Source organism: Schistocerca americana, chromosome 11, assembly GCF_021461395.2.
Source record: "Schistocerca americana isolate TAMUIC-IGC-003095 chromosome 11, iqSchAmer2.1, whole genome shotgun sequence".
Classification (NCBI taxonomy): Eukaryota; Metazoa; Arthropoda; class Insecta; order Orthoptera; family Acrididae; genus Schistocerca; species Schistocerca americana.
Genome location: NC_060129.1, coordinates 178408479 through 178435659, shown reverse-complemented (window position 1 = coordinate 178435659; position 27181 = coordinate 178408479). Strand labels below are relative to the sequence as shown.

General features: G+C 41.7%; 1 protein-coding gene across 1 annotated transcript in view; it reads left to right on the top strand.

The window, feature by feature from the left end:
- LOC124553904 overlaps positions 1–27181 on the top strand; it is an 87112-nt gene that overhangs the window by 33677 nt on the left and 26254 nt on the right. Inside the window, exons 4-5 of the mRNA XM_047127917.1 lie at positions 6393–6520; positions 12601–12776. Coding sequence (XP_046983873.1) covers positions 6393–6520; positions 12601–12776 — 304 coding nt within the window. The remainder of the gene's footprint in view (positions 1–6392; positions 6521–12600; positions 12777–27181) is intronic.

Below are 27181 nucleotides of genomic sequence, written 5' to 3'. Positions count from 1 at the left end.
ATGACTTTTCAATAATTCACTGTGAATTTAACCTGGTAAATTTTGGACGACAGCAGTGTTGCGTCATGGCCCTGAAAGATCATTCTGAATAAAAAAAGGAAAAAATTCTTACCTCAATGAAGTCGCCGGATATATCTGCTCTTACAATAAATTTTTCCGGCACAGCTCTGTGCATTGCTGGCCGACCTATCTGTCATTTATGAAAGGGAGCAACTGATTTTTCTATTGCAATAATCGGGATGATCATGGATGGGAGAAATTAGTAAATTCTTTAAATTGAAATGAATGGTTGTTAAAAGTTACTTTTTATGAGGAAGATTATTATTACGAGAGTTTTAAAACATTTACATGCGACTTGAGATAACATTACTAGATACGCGCGAGGCTGCTTTGTACCTTATACAATAATACTCAGACTGCGACATCGCTGCACCGCGACCGGGCCAGCCAACACGATACACCAGACCAGACCAGAGCAGACTCCAGACTAGCAACAACTTTACTGCTACAGCTACACAGTTCCTACTGCAATCAACACTGCTCTCTGGTCAGAGATTCTCTTATACCTTGCCTATTGCAGGCACCGCATGAGCAATACATCGAAATTACATCTGCTCGGACCTCTTACAATTTATGAGTGGTTCGCATGTCTGTAGCCTGTGCAGTGCGTTATTTTTGTCGGTTTCCAATTAGCAAGAGTGTGTGTAGAGCTTTATAAATGAGTTATGTAGGAGTAGTTTGCAGGTCTCTATGCTATGGGGCCATGTCAGAGCGTGTGTTCTGTGATACATATTCTCCATCCCTACATAAATTGCTCCCAAATAAATAAAGTAAACTCCTTCCTCTCTCCATCAGCCTAGTGCCGGATGAGTCCTTTTACCAGCAACCCCTAAGAAGAGGTTGCGCCCTGGAGGCTTAGGTTATTGGTGGTGAGCTTTGTCTGCAACAATTTTCTTAGGTTGGTAGCGAAATCCCAAGTGACCTTTCTTTACTGCCAGAATTCAAACTCGGCGCCGGTTCCTAGGAAGAGGTGGCGGTCTGGACCTTGAAAAGTAGTTGAAAGTATAGTGAACCCCTGTTCTCACCTATATGAAGTCGAATCACATGACTAATGCAGTAGCCAGTAGGAATGCAGCATTCTAGGGGTAAGGGGGGGGGGGGGGGGTGCTAGGTCATGAACGTGCTGATAGTGGGAAAATGTGGAACTTCTCATTTGATCATTGAAAATTGAACTTGTAAATTGACTTATTGAATATGATTAAAATTGGAATGGAATTAAGTACTTAGGTAATGGATAGGTTAGATGCACAATGTGAGTGTTACTTTAGTTAGCATATTTACGGAAGACTGCATCTGGCACAAGCATAAAGGTGCAGGCTTGAGGCTGTGATGTAAGCGGTCGCTCACGGGCCGCCGATGCGGCGAGTGTCCGGTTACAGAGTCCGTGTGGGAAGAGCAGACGAACTTTTGTCATCAAGTGACTTCAAGATAGCGCCCTCTGGTGGGCACGACATGAACTAAGCCGGTTGGGCTCTGGAGCTCATGGTGGATACACCGGGTGCAGCCATGTTGAATGATGGTACTTGCGTCATGATCTCACATCACGGTGGCGTCCTCTGGTGGCGACGATATGACTAAGCTAGTTGGAGTCCAGACTCAGTGGAGAACACACCTGCTTGAAATTGGTTAAATAATAGTCCTTTTTCCCGCCATTTTCTTTGCTTAGTAGAGATTGGTGTGACGCATTATCATGTTGGAATTTGAACTTCGTGCCATTTTTATGGGCGAGGGAGGCGTCGCACTTTCCTGCCAAAATTGAAACTTCCCACCAAAATCCGCCATCTTGATTCACGTCATTGCCTCCATCTTAGCTGACGTCATCGCCGCCATCTTGGATAACGGTACTTTGGGGTGGTGCCAGCCTAGCCCCAATACTTACGTCAATGCCATCCTCCGACTGATAGTGCAACTGTATCGGCAACATATTGGCGAGGCATTCGCCTTAATGGACGACAATTCGCGCCCCATTGTGCACATCTTGTGAATGACTTCCTTTAGCATAACGACATTGCTCGACTACAGTGGCCAGCATGTTGTCCAGACATGAAACATACCGAACATGCCTGGGATAGATTGAAAAGGGGTGTTTATAGACGAAGTGACCCACCAAGCACTCTGAGGGATCTACGCCGAATCACCATTGAGGAGTGGGGCAATCAGGACCAATAGTGTCTTGATGATGGTTTGGTTTGTGTGGGTTGAACGGACGAAAGACCATCGGTGCCTGCCTTGATGAACTTTTGGATAGTATGCCGCAAGAAACACAGGCATGTATTAATGCAAGAGGACGTGCTAGTGGGTATTAGAGGTGTGTACAGCGGTCTCGACCACCACTTCTGAAGGTCTCGCTGTATGGTGGTGCAACATGCAATTTGTGGTTTTCATGAGCAATAAAAAGGGCGAAAATGATGTTTATGTTGATCTCTATTCTAATTTTCTGTACAGGTTCCGGAACTCTTGTATTCGAGGTGACGTAAACCTCTTTTTGATGTGTGTATATAAGTGCTGCAGAATATCAGTACTAGAATATTGCTAAACAATGTTGGCCATATATGTGCATGACATGGACATACAATCTTCTGATATTGCTTACCTGTTTCTCATGTTAAATAACATGTGTTCTACTTGTAGAACAAAGTTTCGAAACACATGGGCCACATGTGACTGGTTCCACACACCCACTCCCGCGCTTTCAACATGAAGCAGTGTTAGGGCTCTGGATGTCACCCCAATGTACAGTACTTTGCACTTGTGCATTAGGCAGTTGCAGTAGGGCGGAGCCAGTTACAGGCAACCTTGCATGTGCAGAAGCTTAAAAGCTGTGCATTCAAGAGGTCTAAAATGTATATTATCATAATTATGGCCATTCTGTAAGAGGGAGCGGGGGTTCGGTTGCTAGGGTTGAGTTCGTGCTAGTGTACCTTTTTTTCTTAAGACACAAGGTCCTGACGTGAATGATACGGAACACATATGAGATGTTTTGGAACGCCGACTTCGTGGCAGTCCTCACCGACCGACATGGATACCTCTCCTCAGTGCAGCACTCTGTGTAGACTGAGCTGCCATTCCCCAAGAAACCTTCCAGTACCTGTTTGGACGTATGCCTGCAAGAGTGGAAGCTGTCATCAAGGCCTAGGGTGAGCCAACAGCATACTAAATTCCAGCATTACCGATGGAGGGCGCCACGAACTTGTAAGTCATTTTCTGACAGGTGTTCGGTTACTTTTGATCGGATAGTGCATCTTTTCTGTTCTGAAAATAAGATCGCATAAGGACTAAGGTCGAAAAATATCGCATAGGCCTAAAATCAACGCAGTATGGTTTTTAAAAGACAACATAGCTGCTATTAATTGTGAAAATTGTTTATTTTTATGACTGTATTTTCTGTTTTATGCTCATTATCAAGTGTTATACAGCAAAAGCTGAGAAATAAAGGACAGAGGGCATGTACGGAATGGCACTATTAAGCCATCCATACGGTAGTTACATTACAAAAAATGCTGAAACCAAAAATCACTTACATTGTGCCTCAGCAGATGTCAAAATTTACGAACCTTCTGACATGTATATACCTAATCGTTGTATCTGTTTGTTGAGAGTACATCAGCGTAAGGATCATAGAAATGGCATAAGGTAGATTTATTGTTACCGATGGTAACATAACATGCATCAAATCACTGTTCAGGTACACTGTTTACATGGCAAGTGAGGCAGTTGGTGGGGGGAATATATTCACAAGTCGTTTTTTCTTTGCTGTCATCAGTGATTGTACATCCCACAGTAAACGTTTTATATCAGAGTATCTTAATATCATGTGTACATTCGATAACAGAATGTGACATTCTGTATTACGATACAGTCATATGATGTGAGGGAATAAGATGAGGAATTGGTTTATTATGATAGGGTGGAACAACACATACGGTATCTACTCTCAAAGGCTTACAGTAGCTTGGATGCTCATAGAAACATGGCAGTAATAATCTATATATATATATATATATATATATATATATATATATATATATATAATTTTAGATGTGTATTCATTGTAGCAGATTAACATCACAAAGGCATAAATCGCTTTCACAACAACCGTCATACATGAATTGATCCACAGGACAAATAAAAAAAGAAGAAATACAATAAAGTGAGATAAAAATGTCTGATGGGATACTTCCCACAAATTACAGAACACTATGTGTACCACTACCTAATTGTAAAATGTACTATTAATATGTAAGGTACCATACCAGTACAAATGTAGTCATAGATTTCTATGGCGCTTAGGACTTTTAGGGGGAGACGGGCTATTTCTGTTGCTCTTGCAAAACACTTCATACAATAAGGACTACTCACATTATAAAACCGGCATAGACACGATTCTGTGCAAATCTCCACGTCCTATGCTTGTCAGTTAGTCAAAGTCAAATAGGCAAACTACACATCCTCATTTATGTTACCTTCTATTATTAGCACATGAAACTGACTGGAAATTATCTCAAGCCTCTTATTTCTTAAATCTGTATTATTGCTGAGCAAGTCGTGTGGCTGGTTTTTTAAGTAGCTGTACGTTTTCATTTCTTCAAATAGGTTCATACTTCTACCCTTAGGCAATGTATGAAGAATTTTTATGAGTGAAAACTACGTTAGGTGGCGGTAGTCCTCTCGCTCTGCCTGATGTGCTCTTTAAATTTGTCGCTGGAATATGAGCTTCGTAAAGTCTGGTCATGGAATCCATACTGTAACTCTTACGATTACTGACAGTGTATATTCATCTACACTTATGCTCGTAAATTAAGGATGTGTGCAGAATGTGGCGCCACACAACGTGGCACTACACAAAACTGGCGCCAATAGCATAGCCACATAGGGAACACACACGGCACAGGTCTGCAAGTCCACGGTATTGGTAAGTTGAAGAAACCGTTCCGAAAGTGTTTCCTGCGCATGTCCCCCGACATCAGTATGGGATGTGATCACCATGCACACGTGCACAGGACGCACAACGGGTTGGCATACTCTGGATCAGGTGGTCGAGCAGCTGCTGTGGTAAAGTCTGCCATTCTTGCACCAGTGCCTGTCGGAGCTCCTGAAGTGTCGTAGGGGTTTGAAGACGTGCAGCGATACGTCGACCGAGAGCATCCCAGACGTGCTCGATTGGGGTTTAGGTCTGAAGAACAGGCAGGTCACTCCATTCACCTGGTATCTTCTGTTTCAAGGTACTCCTCCACGATGGCAGCTCGGTGGGGCCGTGCGTTATCATCCATCAGGAGGAAGGTGGGACCCACGGCACCCCTGAAAAGGCGGACATACTGGTGCAAAATGACGTCCCGTTACACCTCACCTGTTACAGTTCCTCTGTCGAAGACATGCAGGTGTGTGTGTGTGTGCACCAATCATAATCCCACCCCACACCATCAAACCACGACCTGCATACAGGCCCCTTTCAAGGGGTTGGTATCTGGTTCCCGGTTCACGCCAGATGAAAACCAGGCGAGAGTCACTGTTCAGACTATTCCTGGACTCGTTTGTGAATATAACCTGGGACCACTGTTCCAATGAACATGCACTTCGTTCTTGATACCAGGCTTTACGGGCTCTCCTGTGACCAGGGGCCAGTGGAATGGACCTTCCAGGTCTCTGGGAGAATAAACCGTGTCTGTTCAGTCGTCTGTAGACTGTGTGTCTGGAGACAACTGTTCCAGTGGCTGCGGTAAGGTCCCGAGCGAGGCTACTTTGCAGTACTCCGTGGCCGTCTGCGGGCACTGATGGTGAGATATCGGTCTTCTTGTGGTGTTGTACACTGTGGACGTCCCGTACTGTAGCGCCTGGACACGTTTCCAGTCTGCTGGAATCGTTGCCGTAATCTCGAGATCACACTTTGTGGCATACGGAGGGCCCGTGCTACGACCTGCTGTGTTTGACTAGCCTTCAGTCGCCCTAGTATTCTACCCCTCATAACGTCACAATATGTGTTATTTGAGCCATTTTGAACACACAGTCACCATTAGCACGTCTGCACACTTGCTCGCTGCACCGTACTCTGACAGCACCAACACACCTCTGCGTATGTGGACTGCTGCCAGCGCCACCGTGCGACGACCGCAGGTCAAACAAAACCCCGAGGTGATTTAAACCCGCAAACCGCCCACCAGAGCGTTGTTTCACCACGTATCAGCATTATCCTTAATTTGTGAGCATGAATGTAGTTTCAGAAGGTGAATGCTGCTTGCGCACACTGTGTGAGGGCAGGAAGTGACAGCTGTGCTCCCACAGAGGTTTGAGCCCCCCGGCTTGTTCACCAGCACGTCTTCTCCCGTCCTGTGCAGGGCTGCAGGCCCAGGCGGCGCTCTACCGGGAACGCCTCTCCAACTACTGGCGGGACCTGTCGCAGCTGCTGTCGCTCAGCGCGACGCACTTCTCACAGCTGTTCGTTCCCCTCGCATTCGAACATATGGTAAGTGGTGATTTTTGCTCTCTTATAAACTGTGTTATATGTACGAGGTGTGAGAAAATGACACACACCGCCTGGTCATTTCACGGAGCCTGTTTCCCAGTTCACACTGGAGCTGTCTCTGGTTGCCCAGTTCTAAAGCTAACCCTCTGCTAGAATTCTGAACCGACCTCTACTTTGTGGGCCTTGTGCGGCTTTGGCACAGGGAGGCAAACCTCGGAATGGTCAAGGATAGGGAAGTAAATCGTCTGTATTTTCCTTTTTTTTGTATTTTCCCGCTACTTTTTTAACAGATTTAGGAAACTTTGCATCAGATCCTGGTTTACTAGCCTAAGCCTGTTAGTCACAGATTTAGTGGAGACTGGTCTAGAGTCTATTGTCTGGCATTTTATGTCACGACATGCATCTTTGCTTCTTCGGAATCTGTACTCCTAATGGAAGGACTCTGAAAATATTTGTATGGAGTGTAGCCATGTATGGAAGTGAAACATGGACGATAACCAGTTTGGACAAGAAGAGAATAGAAACTTTTGAATTGTGGTGCTACAGAAGAATGCTGAAGATAAGGTGGGTAGATCACGTAACTAATGATGAGGTATTGAATAGAATTGGGGAGAAGAGGAGTTTGTGGCACAACTTGACTAGAAGAAGGGATCGGTTGGTAGGACATGTTCTGAGGCATCAAGAGATCACCAGTTTGGTATTGGAGGGCAGTGTGGAGGGTAAAAATCGTAGAGGGAGACCAAGAGATGAAGGATGTAGGTTGCAGTCGGTACTGGGAGATGAAGAAGCTTGCACAGGATAGAGTAGCATGGAGAGCTGCATCAAACCAGTGTCAAGACTGAAGACCACAACAACAGTGTAAGGAGGAAGGTAGGGGTCGGAGAGGTATAGGCAGGGAATTGCAGTGTCTAATAAGATAACAGATAAAGTTTCACGCACTGATATGGATGTTGTCATGGAAAATATCATAAGGGTACTTTGCCAACGCTCAACAGCAGGTGCCACGAAAATCATAGCATAAGCAGATGAAGTGACTTTATAGGAAGACCACGAGCAGAAATTGAAGAACACTAGTTAATTAGTCTACAAAAGCTAGAACATAACTATATCTTTCTCATGCACACTGATACAAGTCATAATTCAGAGCGCATTTATGTCAGAGAAGTCAAAGTTCGTTGATGTTGGTTCAGTATAATCTGTAAGTAGTCTACATCTAAACCTACGTGGTTACTCTGCAATTCACACGTAAGTGCCTCGCAGAGGGTTCGTCGAACCATTTTCATATTACTTCTCTACCATTCCACACTCTAATGGCGAGTGGGAAAAAGGAACACCTAAATCTCTCCGTTAGAGTTCTCATTTCTCTTATTTTATTATGATGATCATTTCTCCCTCTATAGGTGGGTGTCAACAAAATATTAACGCACTCGGAAGAGTAAGTTGGGATCTAAATTTCGTAAATAGGTCTCGCCGCAAAGAGAACCGCCTTTGTTTCGGTGACTGCCACCCCAACTTGCGTATCATATCAGTGACACTCTCACCCCTATTGCGCGATAACACGAAACAAGCTGCCCTTCTTTTCACTTTTTCGATGTCCTCCGTCAGTCCTACCTGGTAAGGATCCCACACCACGCAGCAATATTCCAGCAGAGGACGGACAAGTGTAATGTAGGCTGTCTCTTTAGTCGTTTTGTTGCATCTTCTAAATGTTCTGCCAACAAAGCGCAGTCTGTTTCCCCTTCCCCACAATATTATCTACGTGGTTTTTCCGATTTAAGTTGCTCGTAATTGTAATTCCGAGGTATTTACTCGAATTGACAGCCCTTAGATTTGTCCATTTTATCGTACACCCAAAATTTATTGGATTTCTTTTAGTCCCCATGTGGATGACTTTGACTTTTCTTTGTTTAGTGTTAATTGCCACTTTTCGCACCATACAGAAACTCTCTCGAGATCATTTTGTAATTGAAATTGATCGTCTGATGATTTAACTAGACGGCAAATTACAGCGTCATCTGCAAACATTCCAAGGGGGCTGCTCAGATTATCACCTAGATCATTTGTGTAAATCAGGAACAGCAGAGGGCCTATGACACTACCCTGCGGAACGCCAGATGTCACTTCTGATCTACTCGATGATTTACCGTCTATCACTGCGATCTGTGACCTCTCTGAGAGGAAATCACAAATACAGTCACACAACTGACATGATACTCCACACGCACGCAATTTGATTAATAGTTGTGAGGAAATCTAGGAATATGAAATCGATCTGAGATCCCTTGGTGGCCGAGCGGTTCTAGGCGCTACAGTCTGGAACCGCGCGACCGCTCCCGTCGCATGTTCGAATCCTGCCTCGGGCACGGATGTGTGTGATGTCCTTAGGTTAGTTAGGTTTAAGTAGTTCTAAGTTCTAGGGGACTGATGGCCTCAGAAGTTGTCCCATAGTGCTCAGAGCCATTTGAACCATTTTAGATCCCTTGTCGACAGCACTCATTACTTCGTGCGCAAGAACGATATTTTCTGAATCCATGCTGGTTATGTATAAATAAGTCATTTTCTTCAAGATGATTTATAATGTTCGAGTACAGTATATGCTCCAAAATCGCACTGCAAATTGAGGTCAGTGGTATGGGTCTATAATTCAATGGTTTACTCATATTTCCTTTCTTGAATATTGGTGTGACCTGTGCTACTTTCCAGTCTTTAAGAACAGACCCTTCGTCAAGTGAGCGGCTGTATATGATTTCTAAGAAAGGCGCTATTGTGTCATCATACTCTGAAAGGAACCTGACTGGTATTCCATCTGGACCGGAAGACTTGCTTTCTTAGGTGATTCGGGTTGTTTCGCAACACATGTACTATGTATGTATTCTAGGGTATGAAACTTCCTGGCAGATTAAATCGTGTGCCGGACCGAGACTCGAACTCGTGACCTTTGCCTTTCGCGGGCACGTGCTCTACCATCTGAGCTACCCAAGCACGACTCACGCCCGGTACTCTGCGTTAATATGTTATGCTTTTAACAGATGATGACTGCATTGTATCTCCAAATGGCAAAAGATATTTTTTTCTGAGATAATTACAACGTAACAAGTTGCAGATTTTTTCCTTTACTTGTACTCGAAAACTTAGTTGTTGCCAAATCTCATGATTCTAAGTCAATGGGGAGCACCCTATAGGTTTCGATGAGTGAGTTTTCGAGTATCAAAATATGTAGCATAAATGGCCGTATCTTTTGATTGCATTGGCTTATAAACTTACAATTTGTACAACGCCAAGGGAGCATAGACCTCAATATGTGACATAAATTTGAACTTCGTACCCAAAACTGGTCCAGAAAAAAGGACCTTAACACTCGGACAGGCAAATAGACAGATTGATAAAAACAGGACAAAGAAGCATTTTTTCGTGTTCATAATCCCAGATTAATAATTTTCGGAATGTTTTCCTTTTACTGTGAAACCTTGCATCTTGCCAAGTTTCACTATTCTAGATCAACGGAAAGCACGTTTCAGGGTTTCACGAGTGAGTTTTCGAGTATCAATATATTGACATAAATGGCCGCATCTTTTGATTGCAGTGACTTGTAAGATTAAAATTTTGATACCTCACTGGGACCACCGACTTTAATATATGACAGGAATTTGAACCTGATACGTATACCAGTTCCTAGCAGAAAGGGTTCTTAACAATCGGACAGACACACGGGCTGCTAAGCGATTCTATATTTTTGAGACTGACACATGGAACCCTCATCGTTCCACAGAATTCTCTTTTCATCCACTGGAGTTATTTCGAAACATCTTCTCCGATTTGGTTTCTCTGTCATGGTCAGCTAGAACGACTGGGACAGGCTCATTTTTTCCCCTCTGAAACTCGCAAGGTCAATAAACCGTGCTACATTCCTTCAAATCTGCAATATTCGAGACGTATTCAGATATAGACGACATCATGTTAGATGACAAGCAACAAACTGAAATTTTTGGCAAAAGCGAGCAGCCAGACAACGGAAAACGATACAAAATTTTGAATCGAACTGACAATTCATGTGTGCACAATTAATTCAGATAATTTTTCTGATATGGAGAGGCTGATGTCTATCATTGCGTTTGCAAACGGTCGCGACATGTCTTCATGTTTCTGACAGCATTGGTAACGAGAAATATTTTGACAGAGTAGACCCCTCTATTTTCGAAAATCGTTCAAAAGTTTGAATAGAATCTCTTTCGAGTCCCAGCCACGCCATGTGGCTCTACACATAGGAACTCGATGTTGCTGGCAGCCCCAGAACATCTGAGTCGGGCATATCGTCACGAGAGTATGTACCCATACATCCAGACGTTTGTAATGTCAACTACCAAGAAATATCTGCAGCTCTCTTGTCTGGCTCCGGGAGTAGGGAGTAGACAACATTCCATTAGAACTACTGATAGCCTTGGGAGAGCCAGGCGTAGCAAAACTCTACCATCTAGTGGGCAAGATGTATGAGACAGGTGAAATACCCTCAGGCTTCAAGAAGAATATAATAATTCCAATCCCAAAGAAAGCAGGTGTTGACAGATGTGAAAATTACCGAACAATCAGTTTAATAAGCCACGACTGCAAAATACTAACACGAATTCTTTACAGACGAATGGAAAAACTAGTAGAAGCCGACCTCGGGGAAGATCAGTTTGGATTCCGTAGAAACGTTGGAACACGTGAGGCAATACTAACCTTACGACTTATCTTAGAAAATAGATTAAGGAAAGACAAACCTACGTTTCTAGCATTGGTAGACACAGAGAAAGCTTTTGACAATGTTGACTGGAATACTCTCTTTCAAATTCTGAAGGTGGCAGGGGTAAATTACAGGGAGCGAAAGGCCATTTACAATTTGTACAGAAACCAGATGGCAGTTGTAAGAGTCCAGGGGCATGAAAGGGAAGCAGTGGTTGGGAAGGGAGTGAGACAGGGTTGTAGCCTATCCCCGATGTTATTCAATCTGTATATTGAGCAAGCAGTAAAGGAAACAAAAGAAAAATTGAGAGTAGATATTAAAATCCATGGAGAAGAAATAAAAACTTCGAGGGTCGCCGATGACATTGTAATTCTGTCAGAGACAACAAAGGAACTGGAAGAGCAGTTGAACTGAATGGACAGTGTCTTGAAACGAGGATATAAGATGAACATCAAGAAAAGCAAAACGAGGATAATGGAATGTCGTCGAATTAAGTCGGGTGACGCTGTGGGAATTAGATTAGGAAATGAGACGCTTAAAGTAGTAAATGAGTTTTGCTATTTGGGGAGCAAAATAACTGAAGATGGTCGAAGTCGACAGGATATAAAATGTAGATTGTCAATGGCAAGGAAAGCGTTTCTGAAGAAGAGAAATTTGTTAACATAGTGTACAGATTTAAGTGTCACGAAGTCGTTTCTGAAAGTATTTGTATGGCGTGTAACCACGTATGGAAGTAAAACGTGGACGATAAATAGTTTAGACAAGAAGAGAATAGAAGGTTTCGAAATGTGGTGCTACAGAAGAATGCTGAAGATTAGGTGGGTAGATCACATAACTAATGATGAGGTATTGAACAAAATTGGGGAGAAGAGAAGTTTGTGGCACAACTTGACTAGAAGAAGGGATCGGTTGGCAGGACATGTCCTGAGGCATCAAGGGATCACCAATTTAGTATTGGAGCGCAGCGTGGAGGGTAAAAATCGTAGAGAGAGACCAAGAGATGAATACACTAAGCAGATTCAGAAGGATGTAGGCTGCAGTAGGTACTGGGAGATGAAGAAGCTTGCACAGGATAGAGTAGCATGGAGAGCTGCATCAAACCAGTCTCTGGACTGAAGATCACAACAACAACTCTTCTCTGGTGTCATAGTTTGAGAAATGTGTGTATTTAGTAAAACCCCAGTAGGCATCTGCTGTGCATTAATGTTTTAATGCCTGCGAAACTGAATGTACTACACTCATGCGCTGGCAGTAATTTCAGTTTTATGTAATAGTGGTAGATGTAACTGTAAATTAAGTCAGGCTGCTGCCTGTGAATGCTATGCAAGTAATCTGAACTGTTTTCTGTGTGTCTCAGGGTAACCGCACGAGTGATCAGCAACTCCACGGGTGGATTAAGGACGTGCAACGTGTGAAGGGCATGCTGCACACGAAACTAACCGGATTGGTACACGACATGCAATACGCCAGCAAAGAGATAGGGCATTTCGAAGTGGAAGAAGACAAGGAGAAGCCGGGCCGCTTGATACTCAGGTACGATTTATTAGAGTTTATTTCACATTTTTTTCCATGGAAGCATTAATTACTGCTACAGTAAATACTGGGATCATTTAATTCAGAATGGAGTAAAGAACAACGATTGATAGACAGCAGATAAGGAGATGGTTACAGAGTCATTTACAAAGTTTTTTGATTCCGTTTAGCCTTGGTTCGTATTTAGTCTTAAAATGTGCCACGTATAATGCAGCAGACGAGCGGAGAAAACGAACACAACGAATGGTGTTACTACTTTGAGTTGAGGAAATATTGATTGTTGCAGTTACTTCCGAAATTTTCATAATTTGTAGAAACAATGATGAGCGTCTCCTCATCTTATCTGGGACAAAAAAAATGTCACCTGCGGGAGAAATTACGCTATTGAAGTGAAGTAGCGACTCTAGCCCAGATACTGGCCTCCAATCGGTGAGGAAATGAGGCCACAAGTCATGTTCATCTCAATTGACGACGGAAAAATCCAAGCAGCGATAAGGGAAGATGGCAGCAGAGTTGAGGTTCTTATATTTTTTCCTGTAGTTGTTGTGTTTAAATCAGTCCGTAGCACAGAGCGCAAATACTGGAGGTTGTGAGAGAGAGGGTTGACAAAGGGGGCCATGGAAAGGAGTAGTGTAGGAGATACGCTGGAAGTTTGGAGGGTGATAAGGTGGCTTCCAATGTGGTAATGGGTAAGCTCTCAGTAGGTACGTCTTGTGGCGGTGTTGTTGAATTATTTTAGGTGGCATATAGTGGAGCAGCTATGTAGGTAGAAAACATGGATTAGGATGGACAATTAGACTCAGTCAATTGAATGAAAGACTTCATCAGTTATACCTGAAGAAGTTGGTAGGGGAGTCTGGACATGGATGTGCCTGGGAAGTGGACAAGGTCTTCTGAAACGAAGATGATCAGTTGACATCCCCAGTTAAGTTCATCATAGGAACTGATGTGAATATACAGGGTGTTACAAAAAGGTACGGCCAAACTTTCAGGAAACATTCCTCACACACAAAGAAAGAAAATATGTTATGTGAACATGTGTCTGGAAACGCGAGCTCATTTTATTACTTCTCTTCAAAACACATTCATCATGGAATGGAAACACACAGCAACAGAACGTACCAGCGTGAGTTCAAACACTTTGTTTCAGGAAATGTTCAAAATGTCCTCCGTTAGTGAGGATACATGCATCCACCCTCCGTCTCATGGAATCCCTGATGCGCTGATGCAGCCCTGGAGAATGGCGTATTGTATCACAGCCGTCCACAATACGAGCACGAAGAGTCTCTACATTTGGTACCGGGGTTGCGTAGACCAGAGCTTTCAAATGCCCCCATAAATGAAAGTCAAGAGGGTTGAGGTCAGGAGAGCGTGGAGGCCACGGAATTGGTCCGCCTCTACCAATCCATCGGTCACCGAATCTGTTGTTGAGAAGCGTACGAACACTTCGACTGAAATGTGCAGGAGCTCCATCGTGCATGAACCACATGTTGTGTCGTACTTGTAAATGCACATGTTCTAGTAGCACAGGTAGAGTATCCCGCGTGAAATCATGATAACGTGCTCCATTGAGCGTAGGTGGAAGAACAAGGGACCCAGTCAAGACATCACCAACAATGCCTGCCCAAACGTTCACAGAAAATCTGTGTTGATCGCGTGATTGCACAATTGCGTGCGGGTTCTCGTCAGCCCACACGTGTTGATTGTGAAAATTTACAATTTGATCATGTTGGAATGAAGCCTCATCCGTAAAGAGAACATTTGCACTGAAATGAGGACTGACACATTGTTGGATGAACCATTCGCAGAAGTGTACCCGTGGAGGCCAATCAGCTGTTGATAGTGCCTGCACACGCTGTACACGGTACGGAAACAACTGGTTCTCCCGTAGCACTCTCCATACAGTGACGTGGTCAACGTTACCTTGTACAGCAGCAACTTCTCTGACACTGACATTAGGGTTATCGTCGACTGTACGAAGAATTGCCTCGTCCATTGCAGGTGTCCTCGTCGTTCTAGGTCTTCCCCAGTCGCGAGTCATGGGCTGGAATCTTCCGTGCTCCCTAACACGCCGATCAATTGCTTCGAACGTCTTCCTGTCGGGACACCTTCGTTCTGGAAATCTGTCTCGATACAAACGTACCGCGCCACGGCTATTGCCCCGTGCTAATCCGTACATCAAATGGGCATCTGCCAATTCCGCATTTGTAAACATTGCACTGACTGCAAAACCACGTTCGTGATGAACACTAACCTGTTGATGCTACGTACTGATGTGCTTGATGCTAGTACTGTAGAGCAATGTGTCGCATGTCAACACAAGCACCGAGGTCAACATTACCTTCCTTCAATTGGGCCAACTGGCGGTGAATCGAGGAAGTACAGTACATACTGACGAAACTAAAATGAGCTCTAACATGGAAAGTAAGCGTTTCCGGACACATGTCCACATATTTTCTTTCTTTGTGTGTGATGAATGTTTCCTGAAAGTTTGGCCGCACCTTTTTGTAACACACTGTACACGCGTGGAGAGGCAATGGTCAGTGTGGGCCCATCGTTAGCGCACTGCATGGTGAGGTGGTTGTGAAGATGGACCTTGACATGGCCGTGGAGAGCGAAGTTGTGCAACATGCAGCCTATTGCACACAGTTTGAGTCGTAACACAACATCCTGTGGCTGCACAAAAAGCATTATTCAACATGGCGGCGTTGCTGTCAGGGTTCCTCCGAGCCATAGTCCGTAGGTAGCGGTCATCCACTGCATTAGTAGCCCTTTGGCGGCGTGAACGAGGTTTGTCATGGACAGTTCCTTTCTCTCTGTATGTCCTGCATGCCCAAATAACATCGCTTTGCTTCACTCCGAGTCGCCTGGACACTTCCCTTGTAGAGAGCCCTTCCTGGCATAAAGTACCAAGGGGACGAGATCGAACCGCAGTATTGACCGTCTAGGTACGGTTGAACCACAGACAACACGAGCCGTGTACCTCCTTCCTGGTGGAATGACTGGAACTGATCGGCTGTCGGACCCCCTCCGTCTAATAGACAGTGCTCGTGCATGGTTGTTTACATCTTTGGATGTGTTTAGTGACATCTCTGAATAGACAAAGGGACTCTGTCTGTGATACAATATACACAGTCAACGTCTACCTTCAGGAGTTCTGGGAACTGGGGTGATGCAAAACTTTTTTTGATGTGTGTATGTGGTATAGGATGGCTCGGACAGAGACTGTTAGCAGCACAGATCACTGTTAGGGTTGTAAAATACACACTCAGAATAAAGTATTACGCAAGGTTATTGAACTTGATTTGTAGCCAACTGCGGATGTTTTTGAGGAACAGTATTGTTACTCCACATTGGTTATTGTGTGGGAATTTTTGGTTCGCTACTCCACCTCTGTCTTTGGCACTGTGAGTGGGTTACCGATTCACTGTAGATGGAGACCTGCAGATAGTGTGATGGGATAAAAGTACGAATAGTCTGCCAGGGACTGGACAAGGAATTGTTACGTGGTGACCTGAAAAGTGGGGATGAGTAGATTGTAAGACAGGGATGAACTACACAAAGGAAGCTGTAACTCGGGTGGCAGGTTACTTGTGAGTGCACATGGGCGGTTTCACGTTAGGCAGTAGTTTGAGGTACTCTCATGAACACTTGCCAGCTGGTACACGTATAGGGAAATCAGACCGCTTTCAGAGTAAAAATTTTATCAGTAAATTTTCGAAGTATTGGTAACAAATTTCCCGAATTTACCGCCGTCCAGAGAAGTTCTCAGCCTCAAATTATTCTTAGAATTGAGAGCTGTCTAGTATCCGAACTAAAAAACTCGGAGATATTTAACGAGTCTTGGACTGTTCACCGGAAAGACACATTAGACGCCGTAGGAGGGGCAGTGTTCATTACAGTCGACAACAAATATTCTGCCTACTGAGGTTGAACTGGAGTGTGACAGTGACGTTTTCTGGTCGCGCGTAACAAGTCTAGGTGGAACCATGTTTATTGTTGGCGTTTTCTGCCGCCCGGTCGACTCTGCTCAGACAGATGTAGAGTCATCGAAAGAAGGTTTATAGTCAGCTGTGCATAAATATCCAGATCACGCGACGCTAGTCGGTGGCGACATTAACCCACCAAGTATAGAGTGGGACGCTATAGATTCACTGCAGGGGGTACATCTACATCTACACGATTACTCCGCAATTCATAATTAAGTGCTTGGCAGAGGGTTCATCGAACCACAATCATACTATCTCTCTACCATTCCACTCCAGAACAGCGCGCGGGAAAAACGAACACCTAAACCTTTCTGTTCCAGCTCTGATTTCCCTTTTTTATTTTGATAATCATTCCTACCTATGTAGGTTGGACTCAACAAAATATTTTCGCATTCGGAAGAGAAAGTTGGTGACTGAAATTTGGTAAATAGATCTCGCCGCGACGGAAAACGTCTTTGCTTTAATGACTTCCATACCAACTCGCGTATCATATCTGCCACACTCTCTCCCCTATTACGTGATAATACAAAACGAGCTGCCCTTTTTTGCACCCTTTCGATGTCCTCCGTCAATCCCACCTGGTAAGGATCCCACACCGCGCAGCAATATTCTAACAGAGGACGAACGAGTGTAGTGTAAGCTGTCTCTTTAGTGGACTTGTTGCATCTTCCAAGTGTCCTGCCAATGAAACGGAATCTTTGGCTCGCCTTCCCCACAATATTTTCTATGTGGTCTTCGCAACTGAAGTTGTTCGTAATTTTAACACCCAGGTACTTAGTTGAATTGACAGCCTCGAGAATTGTACTATTTATCGAGCAATCGAATTCCAACGGATTTCTTTTGGAACTCGTGTGGATCACTCACACTTTTCGTTATTTAGCGTCAACTGCCACCTGCCACACCATACAGCAATCTTTTCTAAATCGCTTTGCAACTGATACTGGTCTTCGGATGACCTTACTAGACGGTAAACTACAGCATCATGTGTGAACAACCTAAGAGAACTGCTCAGATTGTCAGAGACAGGCAGTCATGCAAAATACTTTTGAACAAGTTTTCTGAAAACAGTCTTGAGGAGCTAGGTCAGCAGCCTATGCGTAATGCAAATATCTTAGACCTTCTAGCTAGAAACAGACCGGACCTAACCGCAGTGTTACTGTCGAAACGGGGCTTAGCGACCATCATGTCACTGCAGCAACTACGATTACGAAAGCTAATAAATCAGTCAAAAAAGCTACGAGAGTGAATCTGCTAGATGGAGAAGATTAGCAGTTATTAACTTCTCACTTAGACAGTGAACTGATAATACTTCCAGGAAGATGAGTGTAGAGGAATTACGGGCAATGTTTAAGTACATTGTAAATCGTGGTCTGGAGAGTTATGTGCTTAGTAAGTGGATAAAGGATGGATAAGACCCACCATGGTCTAAAAACGAAATTCGGCGGATTCTGAGGAAGCAGAGGCCGTTGCACTCCTTTTCAAAAGGGAACACATAAATGAGGACAAGCGAAGGTTAGCAGATATTCGTGCCTCTGCAAAAAGATCGATGGGCGAAGCATACAATAGCTACCATCCTCACACCATACCAAAACTTCTGGCAGAGAACCCGAGAAAATTCTGGTCATACGTATAATCGGTAAGCGGGTCTAAAGCTTTCATTCAGCCTCTTGTTGACGGATCTTGTGGGACAGCTGAAGATAGCAAAACGAAAGTCGAAGTTTTAAATTTCACATTCAGCAAATCATTCATACAGGTGAATCGTATGAATGTACCTTTTGTTTGACCGTCAGACAGACAGTAATAAGCATAACTGGCGTAGAGAAACAACTGAAAGACTTGAAAGCAAGTAAGTCGCCAGGTCCGGATGGAATGCCAGTTCGATTTGACCGAGAGCACCCTAAGGCACTGCTCCCTTACCCAGCTTGCATTTAACATACATCTCTCGTGCAGCGCAAAGTCCCAGGCGACTGGCAAAAAGTGCAGGTGACTCCAGTGTATAAGAAAAGTTAAAGAACGGACCCAGAAAATTACGGACCAATATCCGTAACTTCTGTTTGACGTAGAATCCTTGAACATATTCTCAGTTCGAAAATAATCAAATATTTAGAGACTGAGGAGCATATGTGCACGACTCAGCACGGTTTAGAAAGCATCGCTCGTGCGAAACTCGGCTTTTCCTTTTCTCACACGGTATAATGAATGCTACGGATGAAGGGCAACAGGCAGATTTCATATTTCGAGATTTTCAAAACGCATTTCACACTGTGCCCCATCGCGGACTGTTGACGAAGTTACGGTCATATGGAATAAGTTAACAGATATGTAAGTGCCTCAAGGATTTCTCACGTAATAGTATGTTTTCTTCGTCGGTCAGTGTTCATCAGAGACAAGGGTAGCGTCAGGATTGCCCCAGGGGAGTGTGGTCGGACCTCTGTTGTTCTCTGTATACGTAAATGGTCTGGCGGGCAGGGTGGGCAGCGATCTGCGGTTGTTTGCTGATGATGGGTGTGACTATTCGAAATGATCTCAAATGGAATGATCAGATTACACAAGTAACGGGTAAAGCAAACTGAACCGTGAATTTACTTTCAAAACCTTTTCTTAAGAATTTACTTTATTTACTAGCGATTCATCAAGAACATTAACACATTTAATCACACTATGTGAGCGTGGAAATGGTTGCCAGTGGGTAACTGATGAAAACAAATTTCTTTCAACAAATGGAAATTTTATTCCTAAAAGCCCTTTTTTTATAAAACAGATTTAAAATTATAATCAGAAATCACCCTCTAAATATCATAGTTACAATTTATTCACAGGCAGAAAGAACCAATTTTGACAGTATGAGCTTTCGGGCTGAGAACCTTGCCGCTCCCTTTTGACACGGCCGTAGTCACAACAACCTCTGAAAGACTACACTGGTGCAACACACCAGATTACTTTAAACTAAAAATTTTAAAAACTCACACAAGCACATAAACTATGCACCCCGTAGGAGGGATGGAAATGGTACAAAACACTAACATTAAAAAAAAAGTTAACTTGCCACCGAAAGTGCAACTTGATTAAAAAAAAAAAAAAAAAAGAAACGCTTACGGTGGAAGGGTGGCAACTTTATATACTAAAATGACCATTTACATAAAATGTACAAAGATGCTCTACATTACACATATACCGCCTCTCAAGATGATAGGCAAGATAAAAACATATTTCAGAAATTCGCCCGTTACACTTCAAGCAATAAATTCGTTAACACCGAATCCGACAAACATGACAGAGGCAGCTACTAACGTACGGCAGACCGACAGACACACAGACAGATACTAACTGCCTAACAAATGCGGACGAGAGACTGACCAAGAAAACAAGTAGAATTTAACAAGTAAATCAACCAAGATATGACCAATCATTCAACTTCTAATAAACCGCGATTTCTCGAGAACACCTGGCGCAGCACCCCCAAATCGCTCTCCCGAACCGTCCGCTGCCAGCCGCTTCCACGGACGCAGGAAGGCGCGCCCATCTCAGTCGTGTGAAGTTAGCACCCCTTTTTCGAGGAATATACATTTTTTTCAGAGTTCTTGATAGATATGGCATAGTTCTAGAGTTCTTTGTACAAAATTTCAATAGTTCTGCAGAATTTAGCGACGAAAACAACAATACTCGAAAAAATTTTCGTACCGAAAACAATCTTTGGCAATTTCCGCAAAATGTAAATAAGTACAAGAGTTCAGAACACAGTTCTGAACAGAGCTCCAAGAGTTCTTTCGAAAATCCAAGTAACATTTTTTTGTGCAGCTAATAGTTTACGAGATAATTGCATTTTAATGAGAAAATCTTTTCACTTACTGTGAAGTTGGCACCCTTTTTTTCAGAAATGTATACTTTTTTCAGATTTCTTGATAGATATGCCTTAGTTCTAGATTTCTTTGTACAAAATTTCAATAGTTCTGCAAAATTTAGCGACGTAAACAATATTCGAAAAAATTTTCGTATCGAAAACATTCTTCGTCTATTTTCGCAAATTGTAAATAAGTACAACAGTTCCGAGCACAGTTCTGAACAGAACTCCAAGAGTTCTATCGAAAACCCAATTAACATTTTTTTTGTGCAGCTAATAGTTTACGAAATAATTGCAATTTAAGGTGAAAATCTTTTCATTTACTGTGAAGTTGGCACCCTTTTCTTCAGAAATGTGTATTTCTTTCACAGTTCTTGACAGGTATGCCATAGTTCTAGAGTTCTTTGTACAAAATTTCAATAGTTCTGCAGAATTTAGGGAAGAAAACAACAATACTCGAAAAAAATTTACTATCGAAATCATTTTTTGTCAATTTTCGCAAAAATTAAACTGGTACAACAGTTCTGAGGACAGTTCTGAACAGAACCCCAAGAGCTCTATCGAAAATCCTAATAACATTTTTCTATGGCGATAATAGTTTGTGATAAATTGATTTAATGTGGGACACACTTTCTCTACAGAAAATATAAATATATTCGTACAACAGTTCTGATGACAGTTCTGGACACCAAGTGAAGAGTTCTATCGAAATTCCTAGCAGAATTGTTTAGTGCAGGTAATAGTTTAAGAGGTAATCGCAACTTAATTAAGAACCCCATAAGAGCTCCTACTGTGAAGCTGGCACCCCTTTTTTTTCAGAAATATATATTTTTTTCAGAGTTCTTGATAGATAAGTCATAGTTATAGAGTTCTCGGTACAAAATTTCAATAGTTATGCAGAATTTAGCGAAGACAACAACATTGTATAACAAAGCTGATTCAGGAACCCTTTCCTTTTGATACAATTCTTCCTGTTGTCACAATAAATCACTTGTGCATAGATTCCAATTGTACTGATCATTACAAAAATACAACCATTGAGCAGCGGCGTACATTTCTTGCAGCGTTGTACAAAGCATTCGGCTTATCCGCTGTGAAAATACCACACTTAACGCTATTTTAAAATTTACGGTGGATGGCTTCCGTTTATCTACAATGTCAGCATCTATCGAATTATCTTCATGCAAACGTGATGCCTGGATCACTCACTTCCCCTTTTAGGTACGGAGAAAACTAGAGTTCAGTCTTGTGGAAGTCAAATAGGAAATGTGGGCAGCCCTTCTTTTACTGATAGCAAACTCTAGAGAAATCTCCACACTTGTTTTTCTTCATCATGCCAACAGAAGAAAAACTCTCCCTTCATAGCTCTATTATCATTCCAGTACTAGTAAACCAGTTGTCCGCTTTCACATTTCGACCTGACTGATATATAGGTTTACACAGTCACAGAACAACATCAAATTGTTTATTGCTCAGTTGGTAAATCCTTCTGGTTGCAACACAGCGTATATTTCCAAATTTTACAGGTAAAATACTTAAGAATCCACACTTAAGAATCCATACTCGTTTGTTTTGATTGATACATATTGGCGAAAACTGTACCTTCCACAGAATACTTCCAGCTTCTTGCCTACTGTAACATATTCTCCGAGGTTTAAGATTTGTGGTAGTTGCGTACAAACACAGTAAATATTTCCCGAATAGCTGTTAGCTTGTCTAATTGTCTCCTTTCATCACGAATAGCGCGACTGTAAAATCTAAGGCTCTCCAGAATAAATTTGAAACGTTTTATGTTCGTTTGCGAGGTGAAATTTTTCAATGCCATCACCATCAGTTCCACACAGATCTTCCAGGCTTTATCTGTTACTTTTGTTAACAACAATTAAAAACAAGAGACTGATGAAGGCTTTCAATTCAATATTATCTATTGATTTTACCCCTCTCTCACGCTGAAATGAGGCTTTGATGCTCTCTAAATTCTGATTGGAATACAAAACTACAATAGACAAAAATCGTTATCTATGAGGTAATTACAGCATCACAAATGCTGCTTTGGCTGCACCTATTGGTACAGGTAAATTTCGAATAATATTATGCTCTTCGAACAATATGCTTCGAATTTCTTCAACATTATCTAGTACTTCCCACTTAAAATAATAAAATTCCTATAAAATAACGCAACCAGGCGCAGTGTATTAATCTGATATTTGACGTTCAGACAGCGGACACTGACTATTAAACAGTTCAAACAGAATTTAAGTGCAGTTTACATTCTGGATTAGCTTTGTACTACTTACTACGTTGATAAACAAGTAAACTAATCGCTGAAATGAAATACGAAAGGGCACAGTGGATAAAAACGAGCAATCGGCTCATATCTCATCAAGAGAGCATTAGCGTCGATACTGAATCATACATACAACAATGAAAGGCACACATGAAGTGTATATTTTTAGATTCAGGAAGAACCAGATGAATTTTATCACGTAAAACAGTAATTGTTTTGGACTCTCATGACATCCAGGACCCACTAACAGCTAAAAATATGCCCAGGACCCTCATGGATGAAAGTTATATTGCAACATCACCAGCCACTAGGATACATAAAAACATGTGCTGTGTGTAACGAATAAATTTGAAATTGATGTCGTTAATATTGTTGCAAACATTTGTTCTAGTTAGAAAGGAAGTGTGGAAGTTTGATGAGTTACACTACAGCGAGAGTTAAAAGTCTTTACGATGTATAGAAATGTAAGTATATTTACTGAATATATCGTACAAACGAACTAAGTAGTATGTTTAAATCCTAATTCAATACATGACTGATAGAGGTGTTATAATGTTGAGGGGATACAGTATTAAAGTTAATAAGAAGTTCGAAATTTGTAAATAAGAACCTCGTTTATTTGGTCCTCAATAATCCGGATTTCCGGTTTATCCGGATTCATATTTTGTGTCCCTTGGTATTTTTCTCTTTTTTTTTCTTATAACACGAAGATGTGTAGTCGGTGAGGTACACAGGCTGCTTATCACCAGGCCGGTAATTTAGTCTAGTACTGAGTGATAAGGAACTTGGAGTGTGTGAATGACATTGTTTCTCAAGTATTGTACATTAATATAACGGTGTATTGATGCCCATCAAGTAAGTTCCATAGTAACCACGCCAACAGCACTCCACCACAGCTCATTGTACCTCTGGCGCGATTCTCGACAGGTGTGACACCATCTGGTTAGTGGCGCGTGTGAATGTATCTGCTCTCTCAGCCATCTGTTTGTTTTGCACTGACCAGCCTTCTCTCCTTGAATCATCTAAGCGTGCACATCCCACGCTTCCACCTACAGTTACTACAGTCAGTCTTAAGAAGGTGTACTGGCATTTGTATAGTGCTGAACATTTAGACTTTTTGTATTTAGTAGAATATACATCCGGTTTTCGATTTTCGGTTTTCCAAAATAAAAGTGAGAATTTACGATCGTACTCATAGCTGTACTTCCAGCAGTACTTCATCTCCTGCGTTCCCAATTTCGTAGAAGTTGTCCTACGAAAATTGCAGAAGAAGCACTCCTGGACGAAAGGATATTGTGACGATATTCTTTGGTCACAGCCTGGGGTTAGAGACCCGGTCCGGCACACAGTTTTTATCTGCCAGTAAGTTTCACATCGGCGCACACCCACTGCAGAGAGAACACACAATCTATTTCATAATCTACTGGCACCATAAAAATGTTATGAGGGTTTTTAAAAGAACTCTTTCGGTGCTATCCAGAACTGGCAGCAAAAGGGTTGTGCCAATTTATTATAATGTAGACCAAGTGGGTCTCTCGAAAATGCTATTATCTCATTAACTGTTATCCCCACAAAAAATGTTATTACAGTTGTCGGTAGAACTCTTAGGGTCGTATTAAGAAATGCCGTCAGATCTTTTGTACGAATTTATTACTTTTACCTGACAAAAGTGAGTCCCACATTAATTATCTCATATAATGTCATCGTCACAAATAATGTTATTATAGTTTTTGGTAGAACTCTGTAGGTGATATTCAGAACTGTCATCAGAACTATTCTACGAATTTTGCTATATTAGATAAAGTGAGTATCAGATTAAAACAATTATTGTATAAACTATTATCGCCACAAAAATGTTCTTATCATTTTCATTGCAACTCTTCCGGTGCTATCCAGAACTGCCAACAGAACTGTTATACAAATTTATTTTTTCCAAACTGACAAATAATTTTTTACCATACCAAAATTTTGCCGTGTTATTGTTTTCTTCCCGAAATTCTGTAGAACTATTCGTGTTTTGAGCAGGGAAATCTAGAACTATTGCATATATATCAAGAACTGTGAAAAAAATTTATATTTATCGTAAAAGGGGTTCAAACTTCACGGGAAATGCTCATAAGCATTCCTTAATAATGGCAGTTACTACGTAAACAATTACCTGCACAGAATATGTTACTAGTTTTTTCGATAGAACTCTTACAATGCTATCCAGAGCTGGCATGAGAGCATACGAACAGACATAATTTTTTTTTTTTTTGAGTAAGAGTGCCCCACAATTAATCAATTACCATACAAACTATTACAACCACAAAAATGTTATTATGATTATAGATAGAAGTCTTGACGTGTTAACCAGAACTGTTCATCAAAACTGTTGAACGAATTTACTTTTTCTGTGGAGAAAGTGGGTCTAACATCAAAACAGTTACCGTAGAAACTATCATCGCCACAAAAAGATGTTATTAGGATTTTCGATAGAGCTCTGGGTGTTCTGTTCAGAACTGTTGTACGAATTTACTTTTTGCGAAAATTGACAAGGAATGTATTCGATACGAAAAATTTTTCGAGTATTGTTGTTTTTTTCGCTAAATTATGCAGGACTATTCAAATTTTGTACAAATAACTCTAGAACTATGACATTTCTATCAAGAACTCTGAAAATATATATATATTTCTGAAGAAAAGGATTCCAACTTCATAGTAAGTGAAGAGGTTCCCTAATTAAATTGCAATTATATCGTAACATGTTAGCTGCACAAAAAATTGTAATTAGGATATTCTATAGAACTATTGGGGTTCTGTTCAGAACTGCCCTCAGAACTGTTGTCCGAATTTACTTTTTGCGAAAATTAATAACGAATGTTTGCTATACGAAATTTTTTTCGAGTATTGTTGTTTTCTTCGTTAAATTCTGCAGAACTATTGAAATTTTGTACAAAGAACTCTAGAACTATGCCATATCTATCAAGAACTCTGAAAATAATATACATTTCTGAAAAAAAGGGTGCCAACTTCACAGTAAGTGAAAAGATTTTCTCCTTAAATTGCAATTATCTCGTAAACTATTAGCTGCACAAAAAAATGTTACTTGGGTTTTCGATAGAACTCTTGGAGTTCTGTTCAGAACTGTGCTCAGAACTGTTGTACTTATTTACAATTTGCGAAAATTGACGAAGAATGTTTTCGATACGAAAATTTTTTCGAATATTGTTTTCGTCGCTAAATTCTGCAGAACTATTGAAATTTTGTACAAAGAACTCTAGAACTATGGCATATCTATCAAGAAATCTGAAAAAAGTATACATTTCTGAAAAAAAGGGTGCCAGCTTCACAGTAGGAGCTCTTATGGAATTCTTAATTAAGTTGCAATTACCTCTTAAACTATTACCTGCACAAAAAAATTTCACTAGGATTTTCGATAGAACTCTTCACGTGGTGTCCAGAACTGTCATCAGAACTGTTGTACGAATATATTTATATTTTCCGTACAGAAAGTGTGTCCCATATTAAATCAATTTATCTCAAACCATTATCGCCATAGAAAAATGTTGTTGGGATTTTCGATAGAGCTCTTGGGGTTCTGTTCAGAACTGTCCTCAGAACTGTTATACAAGTTTAATTTTTACGAAAATTGACAAAAAATGTTTTCGATACGAAATTTTTTTCGAATTTTGTTATTTTCTTCGCTAAATTCTGCAGAACTATTGAAATTTTGTACAAAGAACTCTAGAACTATGCCATATCTATCAAGAACTCTGAAAAAAATATATATTTCTGAAAAAAAGGGTGCCAACTTCACAGTAAGTGAAAATATTTTCTCATTAAAATGCAATTATCTCGTAAACTATTAGCTGCACAAAAAAATGTTACTAGGATTTTCGAAAGAACTCTTGGAGCTCTATTCAGAACTGTGTTCTGAACTCTTGTACTTATTTACATTTTGCGGAAATTGCCAAAGAACGTTTTCGATACGAAAATTTTTTCGAATATTGTTGTTTTCTTCGCTAAATTCTGCAGAACTATTGAAATTTTGTACAAAGAACTCTAGAACTATGCCATATCTATCAAGAACTCTGAAAAAAATGTATATTTCTCGAAAAAGGGGTGCTAACTTCACACGACTGCCCATCTCCCGTCTCACGGCGTCGCAGCTCGCACCGGCCAGACCGAAGTCGTGGGTTGACTCCTGTTGCTCTCGTGTCGGCCGCGAAGCCACTACCCCTCGCTATACGGCGCGGCCCACTGGACTCACGTGGCGACCTCACATGCGCCGACGCTCGAGGCGGAC